Source organism: Nipponia nippon, unplaced genomic scaffold (assembly GCF_047370975.1).
Source record: "Nipponia nippon isolate SJK-2023a ecotype South Korea unplaced genomic scaffold, ASM4737097v1 scaffold_21, whole genome shotgun sequence".
NCBI lineage: Eukaryota > Metazoa > Chordata > Aves > Pelecaniformes > Threskiornithidae > Nipponia > Nipponia nippon.
Genome location: NW_028262338.1, coordinates 198,322 through 214,136, shown reverse-complemented (window position 1 = coordinate 214,136; position 15,815 = coordinate 198,322). Strand labels below are relative to the sequence as shown.

The following is a 15,815-nucleotide window of genomic DNA, read 5'->3' as shown; positions in this document are numbered from 1 at the left end:
GTCTGAAATATTCAGACAGAATTCTGAAGCTTAAACTTTCAACATAGTTCTCAAAGCAATATGATGATATCAGTTCACAAATAGCTTAAGCAGAAGTCCAGCATAGCGGTAGCTGTCTTAGGCTACGTAACAGGCCTTTCAAAAGAGTATGAAGTAACAGAATTGAAATGTATGTGGCAGGATGCCACCACTCAGATGATATCCCAGCCTCACGGATATGTACAGTACACAGCAATTCATCATCTCATACTATGTGGCACTGACATTTCTTGTGTCAAACCAAAAATAGCTATAGCAGAAGTAAATTGAGCCCCACATGTGGCCAGTAAGGCCTCCACATGTTACACACACTATAATATTAAAAAAAAAAAAAAAAAAAAAAAAAGAGAGACCAAGTTGAGGAACAACAAATGGACTTCCACATTCACCAGTGGTGCAGGGAAAGCCTCTCGGAAAGGAAGGAGGCTCAAGATAGGGGTTCAAAGAACAAAAACCGCACGGCTGCTTTCTAAGTAGTGCAGAAGTGAGTACCCAACTAGGCAGACTTCCTCCCAGGATGCAGCACGTCACCACAGTTCCTCAAGCCTTCAAATTCCATGAAGACCTGGAGTATCTTATCCTACGGAAGTGTACTTACTAGTCCCCTGCACACACCCCAAACCACCAAAGCTGGAATAAAAACCAGAGAAACTCTTATCAGAAGCCAGATTCTAAGTAGCAGCTTAAATGGGTTAAGGGGGGGGGGGGGGGGGAAGTTGAGCACAGGAACAGAAGCACAAAACTTACTTCAAAGAATTTAGCTATTCAAGCACACTGTCAGAAGAGCATCGATAATCAGAGTTAACACTGATGCAGACCTCCACCCTTCCTGGATAACTGAAACCCACTAGAGCTCCAACATTTGCATGCTAGACTATGCAAAAGAAATTGAGACATCATAAATACCCCTTTGGTGGCTGAACTCCCACATCTGTGCAAGCCAATGAAGCCAACAAATTAAAAAATCTGCAATTCTGCTTCACAGAACATGTATGCCTGCTCTGCTAAAAGCCCAGATTTCAGCAATAAATTCTTTACTAGGGGTTGGAGTGGGCTCCAGGAAGAGAGTCCTTGGTGAGTGTTCTCCACACTAGAGAGTGACACAGATCATACCAGCACATTACTGCCAATTGGCAAGGCAGCCTTCAGCCCCACGGCAAGAAAATGGCAGAGCTCACAGAAATACCGTATCAAGTTAAGGCAGGAGGGGGAAAAAAAAAAAAAAATTAAAAAAAAAAAATGAGTGAATGAGTAGTGTCCAGAAGAAGAGCACTCTCCAGATCTATATTTGCATAATGACTAGTACAACAAAGCCCATTAAAGTTCAGCTTTTAAATACTATCATAATGCAAATACTTTTTTGATGGTGCCTCTGCCATCTCTGAGGAGCAAGAGCTGCCTGCTATGCCTAAGCCACCCTGTCTAGTCACGGAAAGGTAAGCAAAAGAAGACTCCCCAGAAGACTGTCACTCCCACAGCTGCTGCACGCAAAGAAAGTGTAGATGGTTTAGGACACAAAGAAGGTAAGTATCTCTAACTCCTAAGTGGGAGGCAGTAGCAGAAAGCAGGACAATGCATTTCAGCCAGCACCGAAACACCATCTGCTACCCACATCTGATTCACAAGAAAGGTTACTTTATGATAAAGACCAATACACTCAGATTTTTAAGGTGTCTTGAGGGAATTCCCCATATAGGAGAAGTATTCTGTACTTTTGGATTTTAAAAAAGCTTTAAAAAAAATTGTTGACTCCAGAATTATCTTCTACTCTTGGTCTGTCTGCTCTGTGACAATAAGAAACAGAAAAAACCTTTAGGAGTTGTCTCATGACTACTCCAAACACGGGCATTTGCTACACCTACAGCCTGCCCGGATCAAGTCACCTCTTGCAAGAGACCAAAATCTACCTCCTTTTAAGGTACCAGTCATGAGCATCCACACACAAACCCAACATTTAATTCACTTATATGGAAAAGTTTATTTACTGGGAACCAAGAAAGGGACTCTGTCATGCTGAACACCTCCATTAGCCTGGGTACAACTTCATGTGAAAACTCACAACAAAGGGCAAACTACACACTGTACCTGGCTTCCCAGTCCTGCCACCTCCCTAAAACTCGATCTGGGGATTGCACAGTCTGATGGATCAGGGCTCTTGTAGTCTGACCTGGCTCACTACTCAGCCCTGTGAACATCCCCTTCAACAAGCAGAAGGTGGGGTAAACACAGCGTGGGGAAGAGGTCGATACAATCACCCCTTTTGGCAGCAGTCAGAACAGTTTCAGTGTTTTGCAAAACCACATCCCAAGCTGAGCAGAGTCATCACTGTTACCCAACTCAGAAGAAACACAAGAGAAAAATCATAGTACTCTCACATCAGAAACACAGAAATGTAGTGTGATATTTATCAAGTAAGCATGTGTTTCAGATTTGAAACCACTTTGTATGCTCTTCTATCAGAGGCTGCTGAAGTGAAACAGAAGTGTGTTGTGGAAGTTAATCAAAACACATTACTTCTGGTTTAAGGTGTTTCTTTTGACAACCATTGAACACATGGAAGCACATCTTTATGAGTGCACTGGGACTACCCATATGAGCTTTATGCTCACTTTCAAGGGTTTAAAAAATACAGGCAACACCCATTAGATCCATTCCCTGGCATGATACTGCAAAGGGCATTTCTGTAGAACATTTGTGCAAGCAAAGCCCTGAGCACGTGAACTGTGCACAGGGGTTTTTCAAGGAGACTGATGTAAACTACACTGGAAATGATTGAAGCTAGACAGATTTGTGCGAGTGTTCTCACAAATGCTGTCTATCATTAGAATGCTGCTCTGCTAGTCCAGTTTACAAACTTCCTAGAGGTGCCAGAAGACACCCACATGGCCAGGAGTAAGGCCAGCAAGCAAAACCACACAAAGCCCATAACATTTATAACTGTCCTTCAAGGCAGCCAGTAGCTAACACCAAGAGATAAAACCCAGTAAGTCTCACTGCATTCCCAGGCAGACTGCTAGAATTAAAAATGAAAGACAATGAGAAAAATGAAACAAACATGCTGAGAGAAAGCTAGCATGTTCTTTGTAAAGGGAAGAGCCTCCTGCCCAGGGCAGCAGCCTAGAGGCCTCCTACACACAAAGGGTGGGGGGTCTCCCTGTGCACAGGGCCACAATCACTACCCCACTCCACTGCAGAAGCTAGGTACGCCCAAGCAGGGAGCCAGGCAGCCGCTCTCGGCACAGCAAGGAACCCCCCGCCATCCACCACAGGCTGGGCAGGTACTCACATTCTCCCCACACCCTCGTACATGCGGGTCTCGTCCACCAGCATCATGACCTCCGTGTCAGTGAGATGGGCGTGCTTCTTCGTCTTGCTCAGCTGCTCGATCTGGATGTCGGCCAGCTTCACCTTCTGCTGCGTGTCTATCACCTTGGCTTGCAGCTCGGTGAAGGCCTGGGGGGGAGAGCAGCGCCCATGAGGGGCGGCCCTGACAGGCCTCGGCCCGCCGGCCCCGCGCTGCTGAGGCCGGGCGGCGGGGGCCGAACCGGTCCCGGGCTGCATGGAAGGAGGGGACCGGGCTGGCGCTGTCCGGGACACGAGGGGGAAACACGCTGCCTGCCGCGAAGGAACTCCTACCTTCTTCAGCTCCAGGTCCACGGGCGCCGCCATCTTGTCTCCGCACGGCGCCTGCGCGGTGGGGGAGCACGGGCACCCCGTCCTGCTGCGCATGCGCGGGGGCGGGGCGCGGCGGGGGCTGCGGCGTTCCTCGCGGGAGCGGGGCCGTGCCGCTGGGCCCCCTCCCCAGGCGGGGCCAACTCCCCGGGCCGGGCCGGGCCGGCCCGCGGGGTCTCCTCACGGGGGCAAGGACACCCGCTTCGGACGTGGGGACGAGGTCTCCCCGCCGGGTCGGTCCCGCGTGGGTGTCCCTGGCCCGGCCACCTGAGCGGGAGGCGTGGGCCGCGCTGGCGGGGCGAGGCGTGGCCGCTGTGAGCGGTACGCGCTGGGGGCGAAGCCAGGGGAGAGCCCAGCGGGCCCGGGTGCAGCTCGGTCCCCTGGGCAGCCCTGAGGTGCCGCCGGCGGCTCCCAGCCGTGGGGGGAGGCGCTCGCCCCGCTCTGCTGCCCGCTACCCCCATGGCTGCCGCAGCCCGGCCGCCCCTGCCTGAGCCGCTGGAGCTCTGCCAGGGCCTGGGAACCCGGCAGCCACCCCTGCCGCCTCCCTGCCAGCCACCAGCACTGACACGGGGGCCCCGGCCGGCCCCAGGAGAGGGTCCCACAGTCGCCGAAGGGGGAGCACCACGGACAGACCAAAAAGCAGTAACAGGTGCTAAAAGCAGAACCAGAATGGTGCTTTGTTAGTAACACCCGGCGGACAAATGCAGCCTCATCCTCCAGACCCGCCGAGATGCTGGGGCTGGGGATGCTGGACATCTCAGACCCAGTGAAACACCAAGGGGAGGTTGAAATCGCAGGCAGAGGTACCAAGCTGGGCAGTGAGAGGCCTGGGGGGCCGGTGGGCTCCCCGTGGAGGGGGTGGCAGTGCTGCGTTTCCTGCAGCAACAGCTTTTGGCTGCCTCTGCCACGAATGAATCACCTTCACTGCCTCCAGCCCCAGAGCTTTCCTTGGAGCTTGCCCAGCTCGGCTAAGGGGTGAGATCATGATGAGGCCATCAGATGTGTTTTGGGCGAAGGCAGCAAAAACTGAAGTGACCAGCGTGCTGCTCTGCAGACAGAGGCAGGCGGGGGGAACCTGCTGCAACACCCCTGTTAAAAAGCAGAGTGCAGGATCCGACCTTCAGGGACTTTCAGCTCTTGTTGCCACCTGCTCCCAGAGCATGGCCACCCTTTTCGGTGCATTTCAGCTCTTTCCAGCTGCCACCACAGCTCCCCACGTGCAGGCCCCCAGGCATCGCTACTCATGCAGTGCAGAGCTGTAGCTGGGGGGACAGTCCCCACTGCCTGCAACCCCTGCCTGCGAGGGCAGCTGCACGCCACTGTGAGACCTTCCACTGTTCCCCCACCTCCACAGGCACCCGGGGGTGATTTGTGTCACCCCCTCTGGTGCCAATAAACCCATGGGAGATGCCTCACTGTGGCAAAGCCTGTCGCAGGCTTGGGGCTTAGTGGCTAGGTGAGGAGTTGGGCAAAGCCAAGAACACCGGTCAGGAGGAAAATCAGCCGAATGGAGCTGTGTGCAGGGCTGCCGCCACCTGCTTTCAACAGGAGGCAGCAGGGGTGGTTCAGCCACTTTTGGGGTGTCTCCTTGGCTGCCTTGTCCCTGCTCCAATGGACTGCTGCCCCCTCCATCCAAACCCTGTTGCGCTGTGAAGGCCAAAGGCACTGAAGCATGGCTGCCAAGGTGCTGGGGCAGGCAGGGGAGAATTGGTTATTAAATTGACTAATGCAATATATTGCAAATTTTTATTAAATCCACAAAATCCCAACTGGGATTTTGGAGATCTCCTAGCTTTGACCCCCCACTCTGGAGAAGAGACTGAGAAGAAGCTGCAGGGCTCTTCTCTAGGCACATAGTCTCTGCCCACAGCAGGATCAAGTGAGCCCAGGCGGGGGGCTGGAGGACACACTGAGTGATGGCGTTTAGTGGCACACGTTTTGTCACACATAGGCAAGCCAGGCACAGATGTCAAAGGGATCTGAAGGGAGATGCCAGAGGTCACAGGATGGAGTCAATGTCAGAGGCAGCAAGTGGGCTTGACTCTGTGGCAGTCAGGAAATGCTGCGGCTGGTGACATGTTTGTGCTCCTGGGTCTGTGCCTGGAGAGGGGTGAAAGGCCAGGCTGCTGAGCTGCGGCTGCTGGAGGCCACTGCCTGCCTTCACCAGGACCCCCATCAGTGCTCAGCTTGGCTGGCTGCCACAGCAGCCCACTCCTGTCCGGGGGGGATGGCAGGGTGGTGGAGACTGCTCTCCTGGCACCCCGTTCCTGCAGGCAGAGTTAGGCAAGCAGCCCAGCCTCCCCCTGCAGTGCATGGGCATCTTGGGCAGGGCAGAGCCCTGCGTGCCCCAGCCAGGCTTTGGGGCACCTCCTGTTTCGTGGCCACAAGCGCAACTGGACCAGGGAGCTGCCCTGGGGACTCATCCCTGCCTTAGCTGGGAAGAGAGCATCTGTAGGACTGTCAGCCTCTCCCAGCCCAGTGGGGCAGAGGGAGCCAGCCCATGGATCCAGTCAGCTTCCCACTCCCTACATCTCCAAAATATTTCCCTTCTCTTGGCCTGTTAAATTACCACCTGTGGACAGCCCAGCCTGCGCTGCTGGCCTGTGGAGGAGCAAAGTGAACCAGAACACATCTTTACAGGGAAGGAGGAGGGCAGCTGGGCTCCAGGCAGAAGTTCCAGCTGTCTGCAGAAAAGCCTTCCAGCAGAACTATTCCCAGTGCCTGCCAGGGCAGTGTGGAGCCCTGGGCATGCAGAGCTGCTCACCATGAAAGGCAGCAGGGCTGGAGTGGGGAGCCTCTCTGGGAAGGGGAACAGCAGCAGCACAGCAAGGCAAAGACACAGCCAGGCAACTTGGAGCAGAAGGGCCTCCTGCACAGCATCTGGAAGCATTATTTGCTTAATAGACATAGAAAAAGGCCAAAGTTTGGAGTCTCTGATTAAACTGACACTCCCACAGCATTAAGGTTCAGGTTTGCACAAAGCAGAGCCAGTAACTTGTTTCCTTGGCTCTGGGACTCAGGCCATTGCAGCTGCTGGGGCTTTTACTCTCCAGGTGATAACACAAGAGGGTGCCCCCGTTGTCACCCACCCACTTCCCATCTGCCATGACTATGTACTTTAGCCCCTCTATCTCAGGAAGCACTGGAAAGCCGAAGTGTTGCTGCATTCCCCCTTCCCATACCATTTTAAAAAACGGCACTGAGCAAGAGGGATGAACCTACACACTCACTTCCTAAGCAATCCCTCCCCCAGTGAGCATAAAGCTTATTTCATACTTTACCAGAGCTAAATTTTGGCTAAGTTAGGCCAAAAAGCTCTGCAGGTTACTCACTACCTGACTTCAGTTCACATTGTAGGAGCAGGAGTAGAAAGCAGTAGCTTAGCACTCCCCTTTGAAAACAGAAGTTTGATATCTGCTGAAGGGAAAGGGGCTGGAAGAAAGCGCTCTGCTAGACCCAGCATCTCACCCTGATCTCGGGTCCCCCTGGGGAAGATCAGGGAAGAGAAAGAAGTGGTTTGAGGGTTATTATTACTGCAAAGTCAGGAATCAGTCCTGAACCACTGTCTGAAATGATGCTCGCTGGAATGACCCCAGCCCCAGGAGCCAGCAGCCACCCCAGGAACCGCTAGGATCCCCTGCAAGGGAAGTGTGACTCCACCTCTTGATTTTTTAGCCAAATGCTGGCTTAAAATCAGGAATCAGTCCCATTTGGATCAATCAGTGGCCAGAGTGGCTTCACTCATACTAGAGGCAGCTTTGCTTGATGAGCAGACACCCAAACACATCCCTCCCAGGGCACCAGCTGGCAAAGATGCAAATCTCCAAAGAAACACAGATGGGGCTGGCCTGGCTGCCAGCTCCTGCAGGACAGATCCTGCCACCAGCCCTTTGCACCACACTGCTCTGCTGCACCCCAAGGATGGCACAAGTGATCCAGCAACCCCTGCTGCACACTCAGGATCTCTGCCAGTGTCTGCAATACCCCACTAGCAAGGGCATGTTGCTATGTGCAGTCTTCAGGGGCCTGACTCCTTTCCACCTCCATCATTAAATTAACAACCCAAGTGTTTGTAACAAAGTGTTATTTATTAGAATATTACATTGCACTTAAAAAATAAGGGAGGTCTGACCCTATCATCTTGACCTACATGAAGGATGCAGGGCCAGACCTACAATAAATATAAATACTATGTACAGTTTATCTAAAATAAATATATAATTTAAAATGAAAAATATCTTGTTAAATAGCTGTTACCCTCCCACCCCTCCTGCACCTAAGAAAGCCCCAAGCCTGGTCTCCTCGCCTTTCACAGTTTGTTCCTCGGCATGCACCACAGTGGACGGAGAGCTGCTGGCGAGTCCCTGGGCCGCCAGCTGGCCGGTGCCTCCTGCCTCCGCGCAGTCGCCCAGCCGGCGAGTGCCTCTCCCAAGCGCTCTCCGACCCGGAGATGGCCACGAAGCTCCCTGCAGTGACACCACTGCCTGACCAGCCCCAAAGCGGGTGTTGTCCTGCTGCTCCAGCGAGCTCCTGCTGTGCTGCGGGCTCCCAGGGATGGTGCTGGCTCCGCAGCTCTCGCCTCTTCCAGGAGGTAGAAGTGCATTAGTGCCGACCCCTGCAAGACAGCAGCAGGAGAGCTCACAACACAGCCCTGGACCACTCTGCCCGCAGAGCGGTTCCTGCCTGGTGGGGCCAAGGTGCTCATCCCACCTAGCCCAGCAGGAGAGCCCTCAGGGCCACCAAAGCCCCAGCAGCAGCCATTCACTGCCTTGTGGGGCAGGACCTGGGAGGATAAGAGCCAGGATGCTGGGGGAGTAGTGGCTAAGTATCCCACTCCGTGTCCACCATGCTTCCCTTCCAGGGACAACAGCATTTTTCCCCCTGGACACATCCACCCCAATAACCCCCAGGGCAGAGGGGACAGTGATGAAAACCTTGTGCTGTATCCCCTTCTGCAAAATTCAACTCCTACAAACAGCTAAAAATCCCACCTCCAACACTATTACCAACATTACAGGAATTCTTTGAAGGCATTACTTCATCCTCACAAAGAACAAAGATTTTTCTTCTTTTAAAAGGAGAAGTAGCTGTAATACATATAGGCACATCTAACGTCAGGGTTTGGACCAGACCAGAGGAAGTCTGCAAGCTTTCCAGCACCCAGCCATGGCCATGTGGCCACCCCTGGGGCAGAGCACACCCCACCGCCCAGCCAGAGTAACATCGCATGCGGCTGGCAGCAAGATCCCCCCGTGCCCAGCTGCAAGGCATTACGTTGGTGCAAGTAATAAGCAGAGTGGGAGTGAAAAGGAAGGTTGTTTTTTTTTTTTTAATATATATATAGAGGCAATATCTAAGGAGGGGAAGTGACTCAGAGGGTCAGAGAGGGAGCAGAACAAGCGGGGGGAAAAAAAAAAAAAAAAAAAACAAACCACAGAAGCAGCTTCCCCACTGTCAAATGTCCCCAAAGCATGCAGCAACAGGGTAAAGCAGAGACTCAAGGTTAGGAAGGAGGAAGAGGTGGTGGTGGCTGGGAGTGCCAGGAGACAGGGACCTGAGCGGGAAGGGGAGGAAAAAGAGGGCTGGAACCCCACGGGGCAGCCCAGGCTCTTGGGCCAAATCCAGCGAGCTGCTTCTCCGGGCTCAAACTGCCTTCAGCTCCTGAATGAATCGGGCACCGCATCCACATAGCAGTCCCAGCGAGCGTGAAAAAGCAGAGACCCCAGATGCCCACCAGCCCCACTGCTGCCCCATGCCTGGCCAGGGGCTCACCTTGCCAGCACCCGGCATCCTCAGTGATTCACAGTGATGCCCAGCTTGATTTTCTCTTCGTTTTCTACATCGTAGACACCCCTCTTGTGACACCTGTGAGGCCAAGCAAACAGATGCTCAGAGAATGGAGAAGCCTCTGCCACCCTCCCCTGCATGTGGTCTTCCTGAGGACACAGATCCAATGGCTCAGCCCCATCCCACTCACCTGAGCATCAGCAGGGCTGCAATGATAACGAGACACAGGGAGGACAGGACAACAGCAACGACGGCCAGTGCTGTGGTGTGGTCGTATGCACTGGGGGGGTGCTCTACAGGCAGGGAGAGGCCGTGACATCTCTCTCCATGGTATCCTGGCTGGCATCTGGGCAAGAAGAAAAGTCTTAAAGGTTGGTGGTGACCAGCCACAGAAGGTCATTGGGTCCCTCACACCCCGATGGAAAGGGAGCTGCCTCTTTGCTCTGCCTTAGCCAGCACTCTGCCCATTCCCCTTGGTCCCTCTCCCCTGAGCTGGGAGGTCTGGTGTCACCATCACCTCCCTGGTACTGGTAAAGTTTCTCCTGCCCCAAGCACCACGTGAAGACTCCTAGAAGGGTTGAGCTCCCCCCAGCAGAAGGCATGGGGGTCTGTCCTCTTCTCAATCATCCCCAGGCAGAGCCAGGCTGCCCAGACCACCTCTGGAAGTGGAAAGTCCCATGCAAGGGAGCAGAGAGGCAGCTGGACTGGAGCTCAGCGCCTCCCTTGGAGCAGGATGTCCCTGCACACCCTGCCAGCCAGAGAGGTGCCACCTCCCTGCAGACTCCGGAGGTAACTCGTGAAATAATAACTCGTGAAATAATAACTCGTGAAATAATAACTCGTGAAATAATAACTCGTGAAATAACACTCCCCAGCAGAGCTGCAAGGCTGCCAACCCTCCCCATGAGTAAAAGCGCACTGATGCGACCAGATAGATAGATAGATATCTCTCTATATATCCAGTGCCACTGACCCTCAAGCTTATCTCCAAGATGGGGTCTCAGCCCAGCACTCCTGCCTGGCTCGCAACAAGACCGTGTGCCAGTGTCACCTCCCAGCCATGGCAGCGAGGCTGGGCACAAGGTGCAGGACCCAGCCTGGCAGCATCCTCACCCCACCCAGTACCCCAGGGACCAGCCCAAAGAAGCAACAATCCAGGGGACCCTGCAACATGGGCAGCCAGCCACCAAGAGCAGGCACAACTGAGTGACACCAGCCAACACGAGGTCTCATTATTGGAGGGGACTGGGGCAGTTGGCCACTGTTCCTAAAAACCATGATGGGTCTGGGGAGATGTCACCCAGGGATGGGCCACCAGGCTGGTGAGCCCCAGCCAGACCCTGGACCCCTCCTGCTTGTCTGTGTCCCAGGTCCTCCTCCAGCCCCAGGGATCTGGGAAGGCCAGGAGGCTGGGCAGGGGACGCCTGGCTGTCCCAGTCCCAGGCAGGAGGTGCTGCGCCCCACATTGCGCTGGGTCACCAGCCCAAGCTGAGCTAGCAGAGATTTCCTCTTGCTGGCAGTCCCGAGCCCCCTGTGCAAGGGCCCAACTTCATGACAGCTTCCAGGCAGAGAAAAACTAAGCGGTTCAAGGAGCTATGCAGAGCCTGATCCCTGTGGATTGCAGGGCGTGAGCTCTTGTGGGCACCATAAGCCAGGGAGCTATTATCTTCCCTGGGCTCCAGGCTGGGTGGCTAAGAGGACTGATAGCAAAGAACAAAGCCTCTTATATCTGCCAGCTCAACCCCTGCCCACATCAGTGGGGTCAAATGTGCACCCCTCAGTATTTCCCGTAGTAGCAGTGCTGGATCCAGGTGCCCCGGCAGCAGGCAAACAATTTCTCCCCCACTTCCCTTGTCCCACCCCCCTGGGATGCAGGTAGAGAGCAGGGACTAGACAGGTGGGTACACAGCCCTGTCCTTCATCAGGGCCAAGGGACAGCTTGGGCATGGCTTTGGCAGACTGTCCCCAAAGGTGCTACCTCCAATCCACCTTGCTGGTGCCACAGCAGAGATGCTCCTCCTGCCTGCACCAGTACATCCCAACAGCCGTGGGAGCCCCGAGCTCTCAGCCAAGGCTGGCAGTAATGAGGGACACGGGGATGCACAGTTACACAGTCAGGATGGGGTCTCACAAACCAGACCTGCAGAAGACCTTGGCTGCAAGACCCCAGCCCCTGCTCACCATCCTCCAGACCCCACCGCTGCAGATCTCTGCACAGCAGCTCAGTCGGAGCTCACCGCACCGGCAGGGGATGCTGGGTCTAACTCCATGACAGATTTTGGTGGGGCACAGACATTGCTTAAGACGCACAAGGAAGAGGCCAAGTCAGAGCCGTCCCCACACGGACAGGGAACATGCACTAAAAATATCTCCTCTGCTCTTCCTCTGCCCAGCCCGGAGAATTGAAGGAACCATGACTAAGGCTCCCCCGACACAGGCACACACGAACAACTCACATGCAGGAGGGAGCTCCCAGCTCTCGGATGTATTTGCATTCGCCGTGAATACAGAAATCCTTGTACTTCCGCAGGCATGGGTCTCTCTTCTTCCCCAGGCCTTTGCCTTTTCTTCTTTTATTCCCATTGCCTTTTTTCTTGGGAGTAACCAGGCCTTGAGGCTTTGACAGGAAAGCAACTGGAAAACAGTTTGGGAAGGAGAAAACAGTGGTCAGATCACCTCTGTGCGTCAGCTGAAGAGAAGGCAGAGCAGCAAACCCGGGGGTGCTGCAGCCAGCTCAGCCCTGGCACTCCCACAGCCTTTTGTGCAGCAATCTGCCCCCGAGCAGAGGGTTTTTTTTCCATTTTTTTTTTCCCTCAGCTTCTCACAAATATCATGGCCTTTCCAATTCATAAGAACAATTCTCAAGGAAATAAAGGAATCGGGGTGGGGGGGAGGGGAACAGAGCTTTATGCATCTCAAATGTTGCTATTATATGCACCAGTTTCCACTGAACACAGAAAATTGCTAATTGCCCCTTTATCTGGCTTTTATTTCCCTCATGAGCACAGTCTTTTGTAAGACCCTATTCACAGCTCTGATGGACTCTCCTTCCTGTGGGTACAAGGATGCCTTGCACACCCAGAACATAATTAAGAGAGCAAGCCTGGCTTAATTTTTGGTTTTGCAGAACCAAAGAGATGGCAAGGGCAGTGTTCCCATGAATTACAAAGGTATGTTTTAATTGCGGGGTAGGGGCCGGTGGCTTTTGGTACAAGGCGAGGTCCCTGCTGGGTTGGTGGAACTAGAGCACTGAGCTCCTTGCCTGGACATAGATCGAAAACAGCAATGTTACTGGAATAGTTTTTAAGATGTGCAGATGCCCAAAGAATAAGCCCCCAGCTTGATCTCACAGGTGTCGAGAGGCTAGAGAGCACTCACTGCTCCAAGAGGGACTTTTCGGCTCCCCCGAAACCACAGCGCTTAGTAACTCCAGTGAGCCTGGGAAAATATGAACTAAGCCCTGTGCTGCTCGGGGAGGAGAGGGTGGCCAAGTCTAACCTGGCGAGTTGTGACCTGCCTAATTCCTTCTCAGCCGCTTCCTGACGTAACCAAGCCTGTCTCCTCCTCCCTGGTGAGCGCCTCTCGTGCTGCAGCGCACCGGCTGCACACCTAGCAAAATTATTTTGCTATTTCGACATCTTTCACACTACACCTAGAGAAAACTGATACTCCAGGAAACTCTGCGGCTTGGAGAAACCCCCGGCTCTGGGTAAGGCCCAGGGCTCTGCCCCAGGCTGGCAGCAGAGGCTGTTTCCTCCACTGTGGGTTATCTCCTGGCCACAGCCAGTGGACACACAGTGCTGCTGACCCCCCCAAGGCACCTCCACTGTCACCACCCCCCTCCTCCCTTAGGACAGCCAGAGAAGATTTGGAAGATCTTGCTGGTAGGAAAACTGGCGCAGCCCAGGCGAGCAGGGGGATACTGCCGCTCTCCCCCTACTCAGACACCCTGGGGGCTGCAGCACAGAAGAAGGTGCCTTCAACACAAAAGGCAGATTTTTCTGACCATAGCTCAGCTCAAGGCATCAAGAAAGTGCTCTGAGAGGCTGCAGCCTCAGTAACCAAATATCCCCTATCCCCTCAGCCTGTCCCACAGACAAAGGTCAGCCCGCACCTGCCAGACTGCTTGCTCTAAGACAGGGTCTCCTCCTGAGGGGGATGCACAGAGGAGCAGGCTGGAGCATCTCCCTCCCAGCAGGAGGGGTAACTGTTTCCTGGAGGCTGCATCCCCTTGGATGTGAGGGGGTCAGCCTGATTTTGCAGGTTTTTTGTCACAGTGTGACGGCACAGCCAGAAACCAAAGAAAAACATGGAAAAAAGGGAGGATGAACTGTATGGGGCAGAGCGCACTCCTCCTAGTGCCAGGTTACTGATCTCAGAGTGTCACGTGTGCAAGGTACAGGTACAGGTCACACTCCTCAGCCTGCAATGGCCCCCCCCCATCCCACCCCCATGAGAGTCCCCGGGACACTCTCTGGTCCTGAGCTGGGGGAGAAGAGCCAAGCATGAATGCCCAGCGAGCCTAACAGAGCGACAGTGTCCCTCACGCCCCCGTAGCGGGGACTGCCGGCTGACGAACCCTGCCTAGGTATGAGGAGCAGCCGTGTGTAGGCGGCGGGTGAGTCACAGTGATCCCCTCGCCGGCAGCCACCACGGCCACCATCTGGAAGGCAGCACGGGCCCACCGGCCGCGGCTGCACACCTGTGGGCAGGGGCTGCCATGCTCCCCAGAAAGGCTCTGCCTTCCATCTGGCCAAGGAGTTGGGGGCCTGGAAACTCTTGGGACCCCCATGCCAGGGACTTCAGGGACACAAAAGAGCCCCTGGCACAAGGCAAGGGGCTGCCAAAGCCCAGTTGCTCCGTGCTAGTGCCTCACGGGCTAGCCCCACTCAGGGCTGCTGCCATGGGCCCTCCGTACCCGGGGACTGGGGGCTCCCCCGCGGTTCCCTCCGAAGCAGAGCCGGGGTTGCTGCCGGGGCACTCGCGGCGCTGAGCCGAGCCCCGCCCGGCCCCTCCGCGCCCCCCGCCCGGGTCCAACCGCCCCCAGCCCGCCCCGCTCGACCGCCTTGGCCCCGCACCACACTCTCCGGGACCCCCGCCGCGACTCTCCCCATCCCAAGCGCCCCGGCGGCGGCTCCGCCCGCCCGTACCTCTCGGCAGCTCGCTGAGGTCGTCTCCCGAGGCCGCTCCGCCGCCCTCCTTCTCCGGGCTCCCGCCGAGCAGCGGGGCCGTGGCCAGGACCGGCGCTCCGCCGCCGCCGCCCTTGTGCAGCACCTCGTTGTGCAGCTCGTCCCGGCCCAGCCCGCCCGCCGCCGCTGAGCACACTGCAGGGAAAGGGCACGGTCAGGCGGGGCGGGCTGACCCTGCCCGGGACCCCCCACGCGTGACCGGGACCCCCACGAGTGACCGGGACAGAGACTGATTTTTCCGTCTGCCCCCACCCGGGACCCCGGGGCCGTGCCCGCGTTACCCAGGACCCCCCCCCCCCACGTGTCCGGGACCCGCCACGCGTGTCCGTACCTGCCGCCAGCAGCGCGTAGATCAGCACCGCCCGCGCGTCCATGACCCGCGGGAACAGGCGTCCCAGGCTCGGCTCGGCTCGGCTCGGCTCGGCTCCGCTCCGCTCCGCTCCGCTCCGCTCGACCCCGCACCGACAGCCGCTCTCTAGCGGCGCGGCCCCGCGGCGGGTAGAAGGCGGCGGGCGGCGGGGCGGGGCGGGGCGGAGCGGCCGGGCCTCCCCGCCCCCAGGAAGGGCTTCCCCGGCCGGCACGGGGGGGTCCCACCGGCCGGCGCGGTGGGGGGAGCCGCGGGGGACCACTCGCTGCGGGGCTGCCGGGGATGGGGTCATCAGTACCGGTACCGTTCCCCTGTCCCCCGCCCGGGGCACCCAGCGCTGTGGGCACCCTGGGCTGGGTGGGCAGCCCAGGGGAGATGATGGTCCCTTTAGGGCTGCGCTAAAGCTGTGGAGGGGAGGAGATGGCTTAGGGAAAGGAGACTGGAAACTTTATTCACTGGTATCAAGCAGGGAAAGAAGAGGGGGGATCACACTGCGCATCGTGGCATGTGGCACGCTGCTGCAAGGAGTCCACCCGCTGGTGGGACTAGTGCCAAAGGTCACCTGGGAGGTTTTGAGCAAGCACACCCTGCAAAAAGAACATCAGGCAAGAGGCAGGACCTCATGGTTCAGAGCTAAAACCTCCTCCTGGCCCTGGTGATGGGGTGGTACACTGATAAGGGACAGATTTCCAGCCATGTGCCACCATGTACTGGTGATGGGAGAGGGGTGGCGGTGGCAGGCTGAGGTGGTGGCAGGGACC

The 15,815-nt window shown here is 56.0% G+C and overlaps 2 protein-coding genes across 4 annotated transcripts in view; both read right to left on the bottom strand.

Annotated features, from left to right (window-relative positions):
* The window catches only part of PFDN1 (prefoldin subunit 1), a 54,979-nt gene extending 51,152 nt beyond the window's left edge, over positions 1 to 3,827 (bottom strand). For all 3 annotated transcript variants that reach the window (XR_015705282.1, XM_087760047.1, XM_009460686.2), the window contains exons 1-2: positions 3,676 to 3,827; positions 3,326 to 3,492 (exon numbers count right to left, since the gene is read on the bottom strand). Coding sequence is in view for 2 of the 3 variants with exons in the window: in XM_087760047.1 (XP_087616173.1) it covers positions 3,326 to 3,492; positions 3,676 to 3,768 (260 nt within the window). In the remaining variant the exon portion in view is untranslated. The remainder of the gene's footprint in view (positions 1 to 3,325; positions 3,493 to 3,675) is intronic.
* A 4,010-nt stretch (positions 3,828 to 7,837) lies between these two features.
* Positions 7,838 to 15,163, bottom strand: HBEGF (heparin binding EGF like growth factor). The gene is made up of 6 exons (XM_087760114.1): positions 15,019 to 15,163; positions 14,649 to 14,822; positions 11,955 to 12,132; positions 9,689 to 9,844; positions 9,484 to 9,576; positions 7,838 to 8,326 (listed from the first exon to the last, which is right to left on the bottom strand). Exons 1-5 carry the CDS (start codon positions 15,059 to 15,061, stop codon positions 9,504 to 9,506), a joined length of 624 nt encoding a protein of 207 aa, XP_087616240.1. The 5' UTR covers positions 15,062 to 15,163; the 3' UTR covers positions 7,838 to 8,326; positions 9,484 to 9,503.
* Positions 15,164 to 15,815: the final 652 nt, after the last annotated feature.

What these genes read in the sequence shown, in the direction of transcription:
- HBEGF (XM_087760114.1), bottom strand. Translation starts at nt 15,061, where the DNA reads ATGGACGCGCGGGCGGTGCTGATCTACGCGCTGCTGGCGGCAG. An exon ending in CTACGCGCTGCTGGCGGCAG is followed by an intron (nt 14,823 to 15,018) that starts GTACGGACACGC and finishes CTTTCCCTGCAG; the next exon opens with TGTGCTCAGCGGCGGCGGGC. An exon ending in CTGGGAGCTCCCTCCTGCAT is followed by an intron (nt 9,845 to 11,954) that starts GTGAGTTGTTCG and finishes CTTCTTGCCCAG; the next exon opens with ATGCCAGCCAGGATACCATG.